A 16,864-nucleotide genomic window follows, 5' to 3' on the forward strand; every position below is an offset into this window, starting at 1 on the left:
AGTGGCTGGTAGTTTTGGAGTCAGATGGTGTCAGAGGAGATGAAGGGAGTAGTTAGATTTAGGCTGTTCAGGAGGTCAAACTGATAGGACTTAAGGAGGGAGGGGATACGGGAGAAAAAGGGAGCCAAGGTGTTCTGATTGTCTACTGCTGCAAACAAACAGCCACAAAATGTCATGACTTAAAACAGTAACCGTATTATCATCTGCTCATGATTCTGCAGTTTGGACAGGGCTTGGTGGGGCAGCTCATTTCCGTCCTGCCCGTTGGCTTGGGTGGCGGCCGACATGGCTCGGCTTGGATTTTATGTCTGGGTGCTCAGTGCTTGCTGCCGACTCGGTTGTTTGGTTCTCCTCTGCATGGCTTCTCCATGTGGTTAGCTTAGTGCTCACAGGGTGCTTGGACTTACGTGGCAGCTGGCTTCCCCTAAGTGCAAAAATGGAAGCTGCTAGTTTTGCCACGTTCTATTGGTTAAAGATCAAAGGTCAGTTCAGATTAGAAAGGGGACTACACAAGGGCACAAATACTACTTGTGGTCCTTTGGGGGATACAAAATGAGGTCTCCCATACAGAGCTTCCTAGCTTTCTGACTTTCGCACTTGGATGGATGGTGGTGCTATGCAGGGAATTGGGAGCACCGAGTGTGGCTTCCCTCTTCTGTTAAAAAAAAAAAATGACTGCATTCTGTAAGAAGGGTGATTATATTTCAAGTCTCTTCTTCAGAGGTGCTTTCACTGAAGCCTCGGGCTGGACTGAATTCCTCTGTTATAGCTCCCCAAGGTTTCCTTGGTTTCCCCTCTGACATTCATCCCGCTGGGGAGCACTGTCCGAAGTTAGCTTCCCCCTCAGATGTGAGCTCCAGGAGCCCGTGGTGCTGGGTCTCACTTGTTCCCCAACCCCATCCCCAAACTCAGCCCACTTGACACAGAGTAAGTTCTCCATCTTTGATTAATTGAATCTCATCTCCATCTTTTTCCAAATGAAAGGTATTATTATGACCCACGCATTGTATTTTTAAAGTCTTTTATTTATTGTTAGTTATCTCTGCACCCAAGCTGGGGCTCGGGCTCATGACCCTGACATCAAAAGTCACATGTTCTTCTGAGTCAGCCAGGCGTCTCCCATGTACTGTATATTTAAACCAAGACTTTCCTAAACATGGGTCACTGGGAACAAGGCCAGTAAGGAACTGGGATACCACCTGGTTTTCAGAAGCTAAGTAGTTTAGCTCTGTACACTGGCTGGAATATGCTGCGGCTGCTGTTGTTACCTGATGGAAAAAAACTACGGATTGGCGATGCCCCCAGTCATCTGTTGTTCTGAACACCGACAGTTCCAGTGATGGATTCGGGAAGGTTGGCGCAGAGGAGATACACTAGGCCTCCTCTAGTCCCAGCTGGCTCCAAGGGAGTGAGACAGTATGTGGTGCCCAAGGGTGACAGGAGCAAGGGTAAAAGGACAAAGGGACCCATTATAGACCCATTCTTTTTATATAAAATCATTTAATTTCTTTCTCTGTTAAATTACACTCAATCCAGATGCAGTGGATCAGGTGACCAGAGTTTTCAGGATTCGTATTTCCCCAGGAGCTGATTCCATCTGTGTCAAACCCGGCTCTGGTCACAGAACATTCACATCTTTGATTCCAAATACTGAGTGTGATGCAAATGATGTACTCAATATCGAACACATGGATATATAGTTACTCGGTGGTCATTGCAGGAGGTATCAACAATGCAGGCTCAACAAATATGATGTAGAGTAACTTGGCCCTTTCCAAAAATAAATATATTAGAACACTAAGCTTATACCATAAATGAGTCCAAAATAAATACTAATTAAGAGCTAGCCTCTGTGAGGAACAGAGCATGCAGAGACAATGAACTAGCAAGTGTGGCCAGTTGTAACAGAAAACTTCTGGAATCCCACCAGTGTCTCCTCACAAAGCCGGTCCTGAGCGTGAGGATGAAAATGAGGAACAACACAAGGCTTGGCGGGGCTGCTGGATCCCATGTTCCAGTGGGGTTTGGATTTCTAAGAGTTCCCAACAGAAAGCACAGCAACGGCATTTTCTTACTGGTCAGTTGTCCCAAGCTGGGAGGCCTGGAGCTGATCAAGGAAGTTCAGAAGTTTTCTGGTTTGAACAGATGAACCCCAGGGTTGCTAATGTGGGGACACGGATTCCTTGAAGCTGTGGTGTCCTCTGTGTGAGAAGGGCTTTCCCCCTCCCCTCCTCACTGCTGATCAGGCGGCGCAGAGTGTCCTTTCATTCTGATGAGTGGGAGCTTCACCTTCTGCTTGAGCCGCTAGCCCTGCTTCTTAGCCCCACTCCCACCTCAGAGCTCTCCATTCTGCATTAATGCAGAGAGCGACATGGCAACACAGCAAGAATCAGCCTGACCTAAGGAGTTTATACATCATCAGGAACCCTTCCAAAAGATGTAGGCAAGAGGAAGATGCTTATTTTACCATCATGCAGACAACCCATCTAAAATAGAACCCAGGAAATTAGAGTGTAGTCATATTCTGGACCGTGACAAATGGATTAAACTATTCTTCAACAAAGGCAAAAACCCTTCTGCTGAGGAAAGCCAGAGGTGGTGTAGTCTCTGAGGTGATAAACACAACAGTACCATCCGTGCTATGAAAACAGACAAGAGACCTGATGTTTAATGTAGTTCTACCTCTCTTTAGTGTCATCACAGGTAACTCATCTCTGCCATGAAATCCATGTCAAGTCAATTTAATCATGGCCCCTTTTTTCTAGCAGAGACTGGAGCTGGGGAGGGGAGAGCTTTGATTTGTGTGTGTATAGGGAATCTTTCCATAAGCCTGTTTGGCTCACAGGCATATTTTATAGTGTAAATCCCCTCAGCTACTCAGAAAGGATCAAGGAAGTCCCCCAAACCAGGAAGATAGACCTAGTTGAGCAGCAAAATCTGGCTATCTCTGGAGCTGCTCCCCTCCCCACAGCCGAGCAGGTGGCCCCTACCAGCCACCAAAGATCCACTCTTCACCTCTGGACCCATCTCCTGACCCTGTGAAATGTCCATGTTGAACCATGCTAGACATGTCTGCCTAAATCAAGGCTGTACCTCTGAAAGGACAAACTCTACTTTGGAAATCAGTTTTGATATAGGAACTTTCCTTTCCTCCTGAAGAAAACATGGAGTGTAGACTACAGTCACCTATTGATCTTCCAGGTTCTGACTCATGATGATCTAGGCAGCTCAACCCTGGTAGTTCACCTAGACGAGAGGGCCCAGAACCACGGGGCCTAGGCAGTAATTTACCTCTTCCTTGTCACCAGTGGGAAGGGCTGCCTGCTTTTGAGGGACCTCTTGTTTTGTATACAGAATTGTTATAGACAGGGTCTTGCTTCCTCAAGGCCAGGGAGGAAGGTGTCTGGAGTGAACGCAGGACTGCCGTAAAGAGGATGCAGGGTCCCAGGGTCAGCCTACCACCTCGCTCTGCCATTACCAGCTGTATGACTGGGTCAGCCATTCATCATCTCTGGGCCAATGTTCTCTTTCATAAACAAAGGGATAACATGTCTCCTTCACAGAGTTGTGAGGAGGCTAAAATAAAAAAATATATGTGAGAGCTCCTGCTTCATACTAGGCACTCAATACATGTTGACTACACGAAAAGGCATCTCACGTCACAAGCTATGGGGCCCTGGGGTAAAGACAGGGACGGCTGGGACCAACACCGACCTCCGAAGCAACGGAAAGAGGGTCTTTCCCCTCCAGCTCTAGGCTTGAGCAACAAGCCTGGGGGGCCAGCAATGCCTGCTTTAGGTCTGACCACTGTCCTTCTGTGGGGTGTAGGGACTCCGGTCAAGTGTGATGCTGCAGGGGAAAGGGCAAAACCCACCCATATTCTCCGGGTCTGTGACGGACTGGGGAACCTGCACCGAGAAGCTGAGACTCAGTCTTGCGTTTTACCTTCATCCCTGGGTCCCTGCTTTCTGCTGCTGGGCTGTCCATGGAACTGTTTCTTTCACCCAGTGGCTTTTACTTTCTGGACCCTCTACAAGAGAGAGAGTTAAGGAAGTAAAAGAAACTCCAATCAGGCAGTTTGCTAATGCTAGTAACTCTGAACAGAGATAGGCAAATGGAAAAGTATTGATTGTAATAATAGTTTACATCTCTCCACATTTCCCTTAGAAAGTGCGAAGTTGGGCAGGCACCTGTTCCAAGGGCTGAATGCCAGGGGCCACGATGACTCACAGGGAGAGGTATCATTCTTGGTGTACACTGTAAACAGCTAATACGAAGCTGCTTTGGCCATGCCTAGGAATGACTGGGTATCGAGACTTAACTGAAGAAGGGAAGGAGGAAGACAATGTGCGTCTGCCCTGGGATGCCTGAACTACAATCCCAGAGGCGGGGCAGGCAAGGAGCAGAGGGCCTGCATCAAATGCTTTGCCTTTAATTCGATTCAGATGAACTGTTCGTGGCCCCTGGAGCCAATCCCCAGGAAGGCTTCTGTGATGATGAGTCTGGCTCCATGCTCAAGTGCCTTCAGCTCTGCCCACCAAAGTGAGCAACTTGTAAAATGTTCGTCATTTCCTAATTTTGTATTATAAAATGGAATTAGGAACATAAATAGTAACAAGTAGCAAAACCCCAACCCTGTGTAGGACTAGCATCCTCTCAGCCACCTCTGCGCAGGCCAATAAGTTTGGAAAGTTTTTCACAGTTTTCAAGTTTCAGCGACTCTGCCTTCTGTTTCAGTCGTTCGTCTCTGTATAATCCTGCCAAATTTGTCAATTCCGACTCTGAAAGATAAAAGAGGTAACCAATTCATCAAGAGAGTTGGGCTCCTTTGTTTTGTTTCAATATTTCTGGAATCAAAGCTCCTTTTACTTTCATGCTTTTTCTTTTAATTAAATTTAAGAAACGCTTACTCATTTGTTCAAGAAACGCGAATCCGGCAGCTACGCTACACCAGGTGCCGAGGATTAAAGGCCACCTGTGGTCCCAGAGTCCTACAGTATCTGTGCTCTATTATGAAAGCACTGGGCTTAGTTCTTATCAATAGAACATTTGGCACCAGACTTAGGAAACGTGCACGTGTGCAGTAAGAGGAGACTCTGTTTCACGGCCTTCGTACGGATGGCTTTCAGATGGCAGTTGGGAGAGAGTGGAGCCCAATCGCCTGTTCCTGTCATCTGAAACAAAGACAGCTGCTCCATTCTGTCCCCTGCGTTGCTGGATCATAACTCAGACATGCTAACTGACACAGAGCCTCCCTCCGCTGGGCATGCCTTCTATAGAAGGCCAGGCTGCTGGCCGCTTTCTTCATTCCTTCACCACATGTGGGGTCCCTAACTCAAAGGCCAAGGCAGCTGGGCTCTTTGAAAAGTGAAATCATCTGGATCCGGTGACCTTTGTCTCCTAGACTAAATGAATTTCACTTTCTCTTCATGGTGGAGAAGGTCATTCTATTTTTAACCAGAATATAATCTCTGCTGTCTTTGCCGACGCAACGGCGGTTTGGCTGCCTCTAGTTTTCATTCTTTTGTCAAGTTTCAGAGACATTCTTAGGAAGGAAAGCCTGAAAAGCACCCCCCCAGAGACGTGTTGTGTATTAACAGGATGGCACGCTTGGATGGGCCGTGTGGCTTCTGAAAGCCTCCGACAGCAGGCAGCTTCTCGGTGTTTAAAGGACCATACTTGTGAAAATGCTATTTTAATCATTTTGAAATATGTCTATCCATTCTTAATCATCCTGCCAACAGATTTTGTTTTTCTTGCTGGAACGAGAGGCACCTGTCTGATTAATCAGCAAACTGACTGGAAACAGGAATTAATACTTAGCCAGGGGGAACAATGGGCATTGGTTTCTGAATAAGTTTCTATCAACACAAAACGCTGTCTGGCATTTCTGCTCACAATGATTCTATTTACACCAAGTAAGGCCCAAAGTGCAGATTAAGTGCAGGACTCCAGGGTGAGGGGTGGCCATGCATGAAAACCCTCCCTCTACAATGGAGGCTCAGAGCCCAGGCCCTAGCCCAGCAGTGGCTTGGCAAGCGGCGTGGCTCCTGGGCCCCAGAACAATGTGCTCTCACCTGCTGGTGTGAGTGCCCGCACTGCCTGCTCGCCCGGGCTTGCCCTGGCACCGTCATCCTTGCAGGCGACGGGGCTTCCTGGAGGACTGGGTGCCACGCCCAAATGAAAGCGCCCCCCCCCCCCCCCCCCCCCGCCGGGGGGCCTGCCCACCGCACCAATTCCATTTCCCTGGCTTCTCTGGTGTGTGGGAAACCTGTTCAGGAGGCCTCTATGCCTTTGGTCCTCTGGAGTCACTGTTACGCCCGCATATGGAACAGATTCTGTGGCTTTGCTTTTCCTTCAACGATTTCCTTAGATTTTTTGTTTGCTGAGCTTATCTCAATGCCTCATTGCCTGACATCTCATTCTAGAAAGAATTAAGGGCTAGTGATTCTTACTATTTTCTACATTGAAGTCCACTCTAACAAGCTGATGAAGGATTAGATAGATGCTTTTCTCAAAATATCACATTGCTTTACATAAAGTTCATTAAAACCAGGTTTCAAAGCTCCAGGGGTTGAGACCCCTGCTCCAGTTCAATGACTTTGCAACAATGTCAGTGTTTCAATGACCACCACCATGCTTGGAGAAACTTCTCTCCAAACTGCCAGTGAATGCTTTTGCCCTTCCATGAGTAAAAAGGTCAGCTCAATATGTTACTTTTGACACATTTTGACTGTTAATACTCAGTGACTTCTAAGTGAAAAAAAGAAAAAAAAAAATCCTTGGAAGGGGCATCAAGACAACGGCTTTTCTTTTTTTTTTTTTCTTCTTTACCAAATGTTTCCCTTGCCCCTTGTGATAGATGGACAGAGCACTGAGCCTTCCAGGCAAACAGACTCAGGCAAATTGCTAAAGAAACAAGTCCCAAAGCCCCTCCAAAGAACCCTCTGCACTCTTGTGGTCTGGAAGACCGCAGCGGATCCCAGCCACCCTCAGGATCCAGCTCCATGAGACAGAACTACATACAGTCTAGCCAGGTCACACAAGGCCTGGACTCCAGCAGGAACTGGGCGCTTACTATGTGCCAGACATCAGGCTAAGCATTATACCCATACCCTCTTCTATAGCCCGTACGGCGTCTCTAGGAGGAAGTGCGTCTTATCCCCATTTCAAAGCCTAAGCTTCTACCCACGGTGCTGCCCTGGTCCAGGGCATGGAAAAAGTGCTCCTCGGCCGGGCAGGGCCAGGATCTCAGCTCAGCTCTGCCAGGCTGGGCGGCAGATCCTGCCTGTTACTTTTGTCCATCCCAGCCCAGTGGCACTTCCCCTGGCATTGGGTTGATTATCTAGACGCAGCTGTGGAGGAGTAAACAGGGCAATCAGTGTTCATAGTAGGGAATTACTCACAGAAGTTCACTCAGATTAAGCATTCTAGGGAAAACAGAGAAGAGAAATGAACAAAAGATTAAAAAAGACAATGGCTAACTTTGCTAAAAACAGTTTCCATTCGGTATTTTGCCAAGAGTGAACTCTGTTCTCAAGTGGGTTTATTTTTACAACCTCCAAGTGCTAAATTTAACCTTGGCTGCACTTGCTGCTGGATCCGGAGGGCACATGCTGCTCATTCTCAAATGGCATTTGGGTTGTGGAGAGAGTCTGGACAACCACCCTTAAATGCCAGAAATAGATTTTTAAGGGGTGTGTGCAGATAACCCCCTCTTTGGAACTTGTGGGTACATGCATCCTGCTTACCCATTGGATTTTTATTTATACCTAGAGAGTACCAAAGTCCTGAAACTAGGCCTCATGGAGATGGGGAGAAGAAGCCTAAAAGCCATTTTAGATGTAATCTTTACCGTGAGCTCTTTGCATAGTTCCAGCTGGGGAGTGTATGTGGGTGGGTGTGTGTTTGAAGAATGTGAAATGCAGATTTTCATCCAGTTCTTGCAGAAAGCAACAAATTCAAAACACTCCCAGGGTTGAATACAATGGGGACTTTTAGGATACACACTGTGGCCTTCACCTGATTTAGATCTGTGTATAAAATGCCTTTCTGTCCAAAGCCTTTTCTTGCTCCAAAATTCTTTCCTGATCTTTGAAACTTGCAACAACTAGTTTAACATGAGGTAGGGTACTTCCTGACCTCCTCAGTTTTTTTCAGTATTTATTTTTCAGTAAATTTTGAAAAGCAACTTCCTCCTGCTTAATTTCCCCTTACGTCTCAGAATCATTGCCCATCAAGCTCCTAATGCACCTGAGAGTGGAGGTGGGCTCTGCCCTACAGAAGTAGAAGGCAGAGACAAGGTCCCTAGGGGCTAGGGTAAGGACGCTAACCCTGCTCTGTGATTTTTAATCCGCACACATTTTCATTATTTTCCAGGTCTGAGAATCCTCTCTTCCAAGGACATTTGTTGAGCACCTGTTCTGGAGCAAGGATGGTGCCAGGGGCCTGGGACACAAGATTGGTAAGACATGGCTCTTATCGTCAGAGGCCCGTGGTCCGGCAGGGAGACTGACACATACCGACAGCGCACGAACGCTGAGAGCAGTACTGTGTTAGCAGCATGGACCAAGAGCTTTAAGAACACATAGGAAGGACAGATTAACGTGGCGGTGGGGTTGGGCTGCATGATGGGTCAGCAAGGGCTTAGCAGCACTGTGACTGAAGAGCTAATCTTATCAGGCACTGGTAGACATTTAATGATATCCAGTTATACCATTTAAAAAATGAGTTCGTTTGCTTGTTAAAAATTAAAGCCACGTTTTATAGGATACAGTTATTAAGGTTGTGTGTATGTGCCCCCCCGCCACCTGCACAGGTGTGCATACGTGTGTGTATGTGTAGAATTCAAAGGGATGAAAAGTGAACCTGTTGGCTGAGAGGCAGGGCTACCCTTGCTACCCGTACTCCCCATTAATACTCAACTGGAGTTGTAAGCCAACTGGCGGACACTGACACCCCCATTGTCTCCAGAGAGGGAACAGAGTGGAAGGCCTGCTCAAACCCACCCTTATTGAAGGGGCAGACCCAGAGGTAGGGTCACGTTTGATCTAGGTGGCCCCAGCCGGCTAGTGCTGACTTTTGGTCTGGCTCAAAAAATTAGGCTGGATCAATCAGATTTTCCCATAGGGAATGTGGAATTAGGAAACTGGACCAATCCAGCTAGAAAGGGGCCAATAACTAGTGGGGCTGTGGGAGCTGGGAGAGGGATGGGGAGGGTAGCAACCAAAACCTTGAAAGCTTGAAGAAGCAAAGGAAGGCAATTGGCAGAGAGGAGAGTGGGGCAGACGGGCAGTGAGTGGCAGACACTCAGAGACAGACAGATGGACAGGCAACTAGTGCTGCCTGCCTAAGTTCCTAACGTTTCCAAATGCTGGCCACATGTATCCTGACAACGAACTTCACTCTTTTGGTGGTGTCCCAAATGGGCCTCTGCCCTGTCTCTGATCACATACATAAACACGTGCTACTCAAACAAGGGAAGAGGAGGGATTGGGAAGCTGGGCATGCCTCAGGTCGGAAGCATGACCACCAGTTAAAGTCCCTTTTAGAACATCTTACTTTGTTGTTTCTCCTTCCAACAACTTGTCTGGACGTAATCAATGTAATCCTTCTCTATCGTCTTCTCCAGGTCACGGAGAGATGCTCCTCTGTAGGCCTTCTCAAAGTTTTTATCCACAAAGTAAGGCACCTGCAGGTTCTGTGTTTCTCTAGAGATGGTGTAGCCCAAGGTCCTGAGACAAAGAGAGGGAGGCTCAGGTAAGCTGGTTATATTTGACAATCTCACTCTTCGCACTGACTGCACAGATATCATGACCATAATCCCCTCTTCATAGGGCAGCTGCAAGTACCACTGTCTAATACTCCTAACATTTATTATTTCCATAGCAACTGTAATGTCATCATTATTTGAGTGTATTCATATTGTGAATTCAGCCTCAGTATAGTTACTTTATTCTCTTCAAGGATTTACCTCTCTTATATTGCTTTCTGTGCTAAAAGTTGAGTGCTGAATGCTTTTTTTAGTATATGTGCTGCGGAAGTGAGCACGAGTGCTGAATGCTTAAAAAAATGTACATTGTGGGGGCGCCTGGGTGGCTCAGTTGGTTAAGCGACTGCCTTCGGCTCAGGTCATGATCCTGGAGTCCCGGGATCGAGTCCCGCATCGGGCTCCCTGCTCAGCGGGGAGTCTGCTTCTCCCTCTGACCCTCCCCCTCTCATGCTCTCTGTCTCTCATTCTCTCTCTCTCAAATAAATAAATAAAATCTTTAAAAAAAAAAAAGTACATTGTGTAGGACCTAGCATGGTACCTGGCACAGACCAGGCTATTGGTAAACGTTGGGCAAATGAACTGATCGTTACAGTAAACTATTCACAAATAACCAGATAGCTTACACCAACCTAGCATCAATTTTTAGGACAGGAGAGGAAGTACTTCACACACAGCTGCTAAGTGAGAACTGCAAAAACGTCAGACAAAAGATTTCAGTGATGCTTCTGCACCAACTCTTTGTGGGTCTAATATATCCAATGGTATGTGGTGCTCAGAAACATCAGTAGGTCTGGGTTAACTAAATACTAACCATAAGGAAGTATGGAAGGAAGCTCAAATTCAAGTTAAAACAATGTGACAGCAATGTGCAAAATCCAGGCTAGTTTTATTCAAACTAGACAAATTCCATCTCAACTGAGTTAATATTTTCCCAGTTTTCTCCTTTGATCTCCCTACTTAAGCATCGTGCTGGATGTCTAAGGGTTCAGGCCATGACTGCTCCCACCTCCATCTGGGAAGGTGTCAGCAGGGCAGGTTCCTCTCTGCCCCACTGGCTAGGCAAAAAAGGAGGAAGAAGTAGCAAATGGAGAAACATAGGAAGTCGAGAAATAGAGGGAATCAGGCCAGAGTGACCTGATAGTAATAACCCCTCTCTGAGACTCAGCTTTCTTCTCTGTAAAAGGAAGATATTGATCTAGAATACAGTCTTCAGTCTACAGTGATTGCTAGCAAAGCCTCTTCCTGTTATGTACTGCCCCATGGGTTCCACATTTTCTTTTTTTTTTTTAAAGATTTTATTTATTTATTTGAGACAGAGAGAATGAGAGACAGAGAGCATGAGAGGGAGGAGGGTCAGAGGGAGAAGCAGACACCCTGCCGAGCAGGGAGCCCGATGCGGGACTCGATCCCGGGACTCCAGGATCATGACCTGAGCCGAAGGCAGTCGCTTAACCAACTGAGCCACCCAGGCGCCCCGGGTTCCACATTTTCTAAGGTTTTTTTATTCTTTTAAAGATTTTATTTTTAAGTAATCTCTACACCCAATGTGGGGCTTGAACTCATAACCCCGAGACTAAGAGTTACATGCTCTACGGACTGAGCCAGCCAGGTCCCCCCATTTTGTAAGGTTTTTGTCTGCTAAACCATAATGAGTAATGACTCATTTCTCATCTAACTTAAAATAATTAATCCAGTGGGATGCCAGCGTGGCTCAGTTGGTTAAGTGTTTGACTCTTGATTTCAGCTCAGGTCTGGATCTCAGGGTGGTGAGTTTAAGCCCCATGTTGGGCTCCATGCTGGGTGTGGAGCCTACTTAAAAAAAAAAATTAATCCAATGATCATCAGACTATGAACCAGAGTTATTTGGAGAGTTTATTAAAACTCAGATTGCTAGTTCTCATCCTCAGAGTTTCTGATTCAATACGTATGGCATGAGGCTTAAGAGTTTGCATTTCTAACATGTTACCAGTTGCTCTAGATGATGCTGGTCTGGGGACCGAACTATGAAAACTGAACTAATTGAAATAATTAATTGAAGAAATAAAGAAATTCCTATCATAGCTCATAGCAAAGAAATGTGATGCTATGGTTTGACTGTGTAGCCTCATCATGAATAAATGTCCCATTCTTCCAATTACTTAAATTGAAAATAATCACTGGATCTCAGATACTATGTTCCCAACCCGGAGGAGTCCAGTGATCCGATCACAAGCTCAATAGGGTCCACTCTAAAGCTAACATGATATAATAAGGATTTAATCTGAAACTGGAGGTAAGTCTATTCATCCTTCAGAAACCAGTTGCGGCTGTTCTGCGGCTGACCGGATGATGTCGCTGTAGAGCAAAATAATCCATGGCCCGAGCACACAGGAAACGCCTACAGTAATTCTGAGTCTCTGCACTATTACTATCCAGCTGTTCCTTTAAACAAAAAATCCGTGTTTTCTACAAAGGCGAAATGAAATGTTAGCAGTACCAGCAAAATGTTCAAGTCTTTTGCCCTCCCAATTGTTAAGAAAGATTTATAAATATTTGACTTACGATTTATAGAATAGACTGTATGGGGGATTAGCAGCTAGCAGCTGAGTAATGACAGATATAATCACAATCACAAGAACTGGAAGTAACTGAATAAATGCAGAATACGTGGTCTGAAAAGAAAAAATATCTGGCGTAAGTGTTCTTCATCAGTATAAAGCTTACAGAAAACAGGATAGTTTTCCCAAAGAAAATTCAAATGACTGCAATATATTGCACAAAGCCCAAAGCTTTTCTAGGAAGGCTGTTCTCTCTGTGGAGAAGACTGAAGGAGACCCACCCACAACCTGTACTGACACCCAGTAATTCTCATGCAGCCCCCTTTTCTAAGACCAATGAAGAAGACACTTCTGGGTGAGTCTGCCCAGACTGTGACTCTCACGGGGCCACGTCAGTATTATGCAGCTCTGTCACCTTGGCCACAGCTGAATGGACTGGGAGACATCTAACCCTAGCAGGGGTAATCACTACTCCCTCCCAGGAGTTTGGAACTGAGACTCATCATACTGTTCACTGCTGGGCGGTCACCTGAAGAAAGGACATGTACTCTTAGGCAGTGTGGATGGGCTATTTGTAAGAGGAAGCAGAACAAGCTAGGCTGCTTAGAGAGAATAAAGCAGATGCAGAGAGGCGGGAAAGGTGGAGACAATCTGGCCACAAAGAGTCATGGAAAGATAGCCGCATGGGTACCTGACTATACCCTAGTTTCTGGTTCCCATCTGTTCTGAGGCCCACGTGTGCTTCCTGCCCTTGAGCTTCATGAGACCCCCTAGATCCCTTACTTTAAACTCCCTTTAGTTCTGAATATTTTGAAGGGGGTTCCTATTTTCTGCAGGGAAGAAAACCTTGGTCAAGACAGCCCCACAGGGGAACTGATTTCCTGGAACAACCACCGAAGAACGGGTGGGGAAGGAGGTACCATTCTGGCCTATTTGGGCCAGTGATCCACCCCTTCCTACCACTACCTCTGCTTTCCTAAAACACGTTTTAACAACATAATTCAAGTTGAACTTTTAAAACCTGATCATAGACACCGTAAGGGTCTGCTCAGTACAAGTGTGGATGAGCAGTAGTTTGGCTGTCCGCCCTTGGTACCTGAGGCTTTTCTTCTTCTTCTTCCTTCCGTGTCTGCATCCGCTCATGTCGGTGCCGCCGGCGGTAATAGTGGCTGTCATCTGTCACATTTGAAAACATATGAATGTTTCCTGGGAAAGAAAGAAAAACCTAGTATGGGATATGGCAAACACTCCTTCCTTGCTTTTTCCAAGCTCCTTGTTCCCAGCTAGGTTCTCTGACGGCAGAGTATTGTCCCATTTTACTCAGTAGAAAAATAAAACAGTAGGTAAACCAAGTGAACCAGGTGTAATGGAATGTGCTTAGTTCTCCTGCTTTTATTTAAGTAGTCCTTTAGAACTAGTGAGTGAGAGAACCCCAAAAGTCTAGTAAAGAAAGAGCATTTGGGCCATGAATCCTGACACGCTCTTTTCTGCTTCCTTGCCCAGGATCAGATTATGTCACTAGTATCTTCCTTCCTTCCTCTTTCTTTTTTTCCTTCTTTCTTCCTTTCTTCCTCCCTCCCTCCCTCCCTTCCTTTCCTTCTTACTTTCTTCTTTCCTTTCTCTCTCCCTCCCTTCCCCTTCCTTCTTTCCTTCCTTCCTTCTCTCTCTCTCTCTCTCTCTCTTTCTTTCCTCCACACCCAGCATGGAGTCCAAAATGGGGCCCGAACTCAGAATCCTGAGATCAAGACCTGAGCTGAGATCAAGAGTTGAATGCCCAACTGACTAAGCCACCCAGGCGCCCCAACACTAGTGTCTTTAACAGCAATTCATAGAATTCAGTTTACTTCCTGGGCATTTAATTACCCCAACATTGAACTCTCTGGAGGTATTTTTCTAACTTTTATCTTTATATAGCTGCTATTTTGCAATAATGATAATAGGCATCTGGCTACTTATTTATAAAGCACTTAAAAATATCTAATCCTCGGGGCGCCTGGATGGCTCAGTTGGTTAAGCGACTGCCTTCGGCTCAGGTCATGATCCTGGAGTCCTGGGATCGAGTCCCGCATCGGGCTCCCTGCTCGGCAGGGAGTCTGCTTCTCCCTCTGACCCTCCTCCCTCTCATGCTCTCTGTTTCTCATTCTCTCTCTCTCAAATAAATAAATAAAATCTTTAAAAAAAAAATCTAATCCTCACAGCAGCCCTGTGAGGTTGATATTATCAGTCCCATTTCTCAGGTGAGGAAACAGGATCAGAGAGACCAAGTGATTTGGTTAAAATCATGCACAGTTGGAGGCTGGAGACTTGCCTCAAACCCCAACTCATCTGATTCCAAATACTTTCTTTTTTTTTTTAAGATTTTATTTATTTATTTGACGGAGAGAGAGAGAGAGAGCACAAGCAGGGGGAGTGGCAGGCAAGGGAGAGGGAGAAACAGGCTTCCCGCGGAGCAGGGAGCCTGATGCGGGGCTCGATCCCAGGACCCAGGGATCATGACCCAAGTCAAAGGCAGACACTTAACTGACTGAGCCACCCAGGCACCCTGATTCCAAATTCTTATTCTTTCCACCATACCATGGTCCCTCTATTCAGATCCTCAAAGAGGAGCTAGCTGAGATACAGAAATATATATATATAAATTTTTCAGCTATAATTTTGAAAAACTCACCTGTAGGAAAATGTCCTCCAAAGAAGACATTGAATAGCTCTTCTGGAGTGATGTCAGCTTCGAAGTCCCTGTAATAATTATAAGGTCTGCCTCGAGGGGCAGTGAAAGTCACCTGTTCATCTCCATATTCATCGTAGCGGAGTCGCTTGTCAGGATTGCTCAGGACTGCAAAGGCATTTCCTATTGCTGCAACCAAAACCAAAAAGTATCTGAGGACACAGTCTTTGCTGTAGCTGAGGGTGATGCAAGAAGCAGCAAGGAAGAGCCCAGAGCTGTTGGCTGCTAGATGACCTCACAGGGGCCTAAGAAAAGGTGCTTGGACCTAGAAAGTTCACCAGAGTTCTTGCCCTTCACATTTTCCATGATCTAGTTTCATAAGCCAGAAGCAATATTGGACTCAAGATGAACTAAGAACTACTGCTTTCATTCATCAAAAATGTGTCCTTATTTTCCTTGAGAGCAATTAGTTTATGGTTGGAAACAGTTCATACATAAGCAGTGGTATTCTAACTTGAAGTCAGAAACAATTTCCTAAATAAAATAATCAGTAAAATCAATTGCTTGGCTAAAAGCAAGGTCCTCACTAATCACAGTCACGTTTCAGCTTACCTTAGAAAGTAGGCTTTAGAAATTAAGAAACCTATCTCCAGTGTCTCAATGACAGATCAAAGACTGGATAGATTACAAATGCTTACCATCACCTCTTCTCCCTATGCACAAATGTGCAAATGTTGTCCAATTAAAATTCATTTAAACATGCAATCAGTGCCACTAATCAAAGAAACCTTGAAAACAAATCTTTAAGACATCCCCATTCCCTGCCTCTAATTCAGCCAACACTATGAGAAACACAGTCAGAAAGAGCATTTCTTTATGATTCTTCTAGCGAGGGAATTAGATTAAATATTTACGGCAATATAACAGCTAAGTAGAAAAAACAAACAAAAAAGGCTAAATAGTTGCATCAACATCACATCCCTTGAAATCTGGCCAATTTCTCATAGAAATGGCATTAGTCTGTGAGATACTTTATGTGAAGGTGTAAAGAGAATGTGGGTTATCTAGTTGTTTCCTTGTAGAAACTGTGGGGAGAACAAGATTCACAAAGGCACATCAGCAAAGGGAGATTATCTTTTAGGTAAACGTTGACTTTTAAAATTTTTTTACTTTTTCTTTAGAAAAATTCCAAATCTACAGAAAATTTGAAAAAATAGTAAATAAATACATGTATACCCTCTATTTGATTCATCAGCTGTTAGTATTTGCCACATTGCTTCCCTCAACTCTCCATACATACATAAATACATGCATACATGTAGTATGTATACATTTCTTTTGCTGAACCATTTGAAAGTAGGCTGCAGATATTATGGCACGTCATCCCTAAATATTTCAGCATCTATCTCCTAGAATGATCTCCTACATGATCACAGTACCATTATCATAGCTAAGAAAATTAACATCAACCCATGCAATTCATGCGAGGTTCATGTATTGTATTTGCTTTTATATCCTTTTAGTTTCTTTTCCTCTAGAATAGTCACCCGCCTTTTCTGCTTTTCATTATATTGACTTTTTTGAAGAGCAGGTCAGTGTTCTTTGTAGAATGTCCCATATTTTGATGGTTTCCTCATTATTAGATTCAGGTTGAACATTTTGGCAAGAATACCACACAGGTGCCATATCATATAATGTGAGGTGGGTCCAGTATTGGTGACAATAAGTTGGATCACTGGGTTAAAGTGTTGACAGCTAGATATCTCCATTATAAAGCAATGTTTCCCCTTTGAAATCAGTAGGTATTCTGGGGGATGATCCTCTGACAATCATGTGAATATCCTATTCAGCAAAAACCTGTCACCCGGCAGTTTTAGCATCCATTGATAA

At 45.2% G+C, this 16,864-nt stretch overlaps 1 protein-coding gene across 1 annotated transcript in view; it reads right to left on the reverse strand.

Annotated features, from left to right (window-relative positions):
* Nucleotides 1–1,004: 1,004 nt before the first annotated feature.
* DNAJC18 (DnaJ heat shock protein family (Hsp40) member C18) overlaps nucleotides 1,005–16,864 on the reverse strand; it is a 31,249-nt gene continuing 15,389 nt past the window's right edge. The window contains exons 5-9 of the mRNA XM_045893460.3: nucleotides 14,978–15,163; nucleotides 13,406–13,515; nucleotides 12,314–12,423; nucleotides 9,562–9,734; nucleotides 1,005–4,781 (exon numbers count right to left, since the gene is read on the reverse strand). Coding sequence (XP_045749416.1) covers nucleotides 4,657–4,781; nucleotides 9,562–9,734; nucleotides 12,314–12,423; nucleotides 13,406–13,515; nucleotides 14,978–15,163 — 704 coding nt within the window. The 3' untranslated portion in view covers nucleotides 1,005–4,656. The remainder of the gene's footprint in view (nucleotides 4,782–9,561; nucleotides 9,735–12,313; nucleotides 12,424–13,405; nucleotides 13,516–14,977; nucleotides 15,164–16,864) is intronic.

The sequence above is a fragment of the Mirounga angustirostris genome, unplaced genomic scaffold (genome assembly GCF_029215605.1).
Source record: "Mirounga angustirostris isolate CCGP_5_RB_7025 unplaced genomic scaffold, mMirAng1.0.hap1 SCAF_7, whole genome shotgun sequence".
Taxonomy (NCBI): Eukaryota; Metazoa; Chordata; class Mammalia; order Carnivora; family Phocidae; genus Mirounga; species Mirounga angustirostris.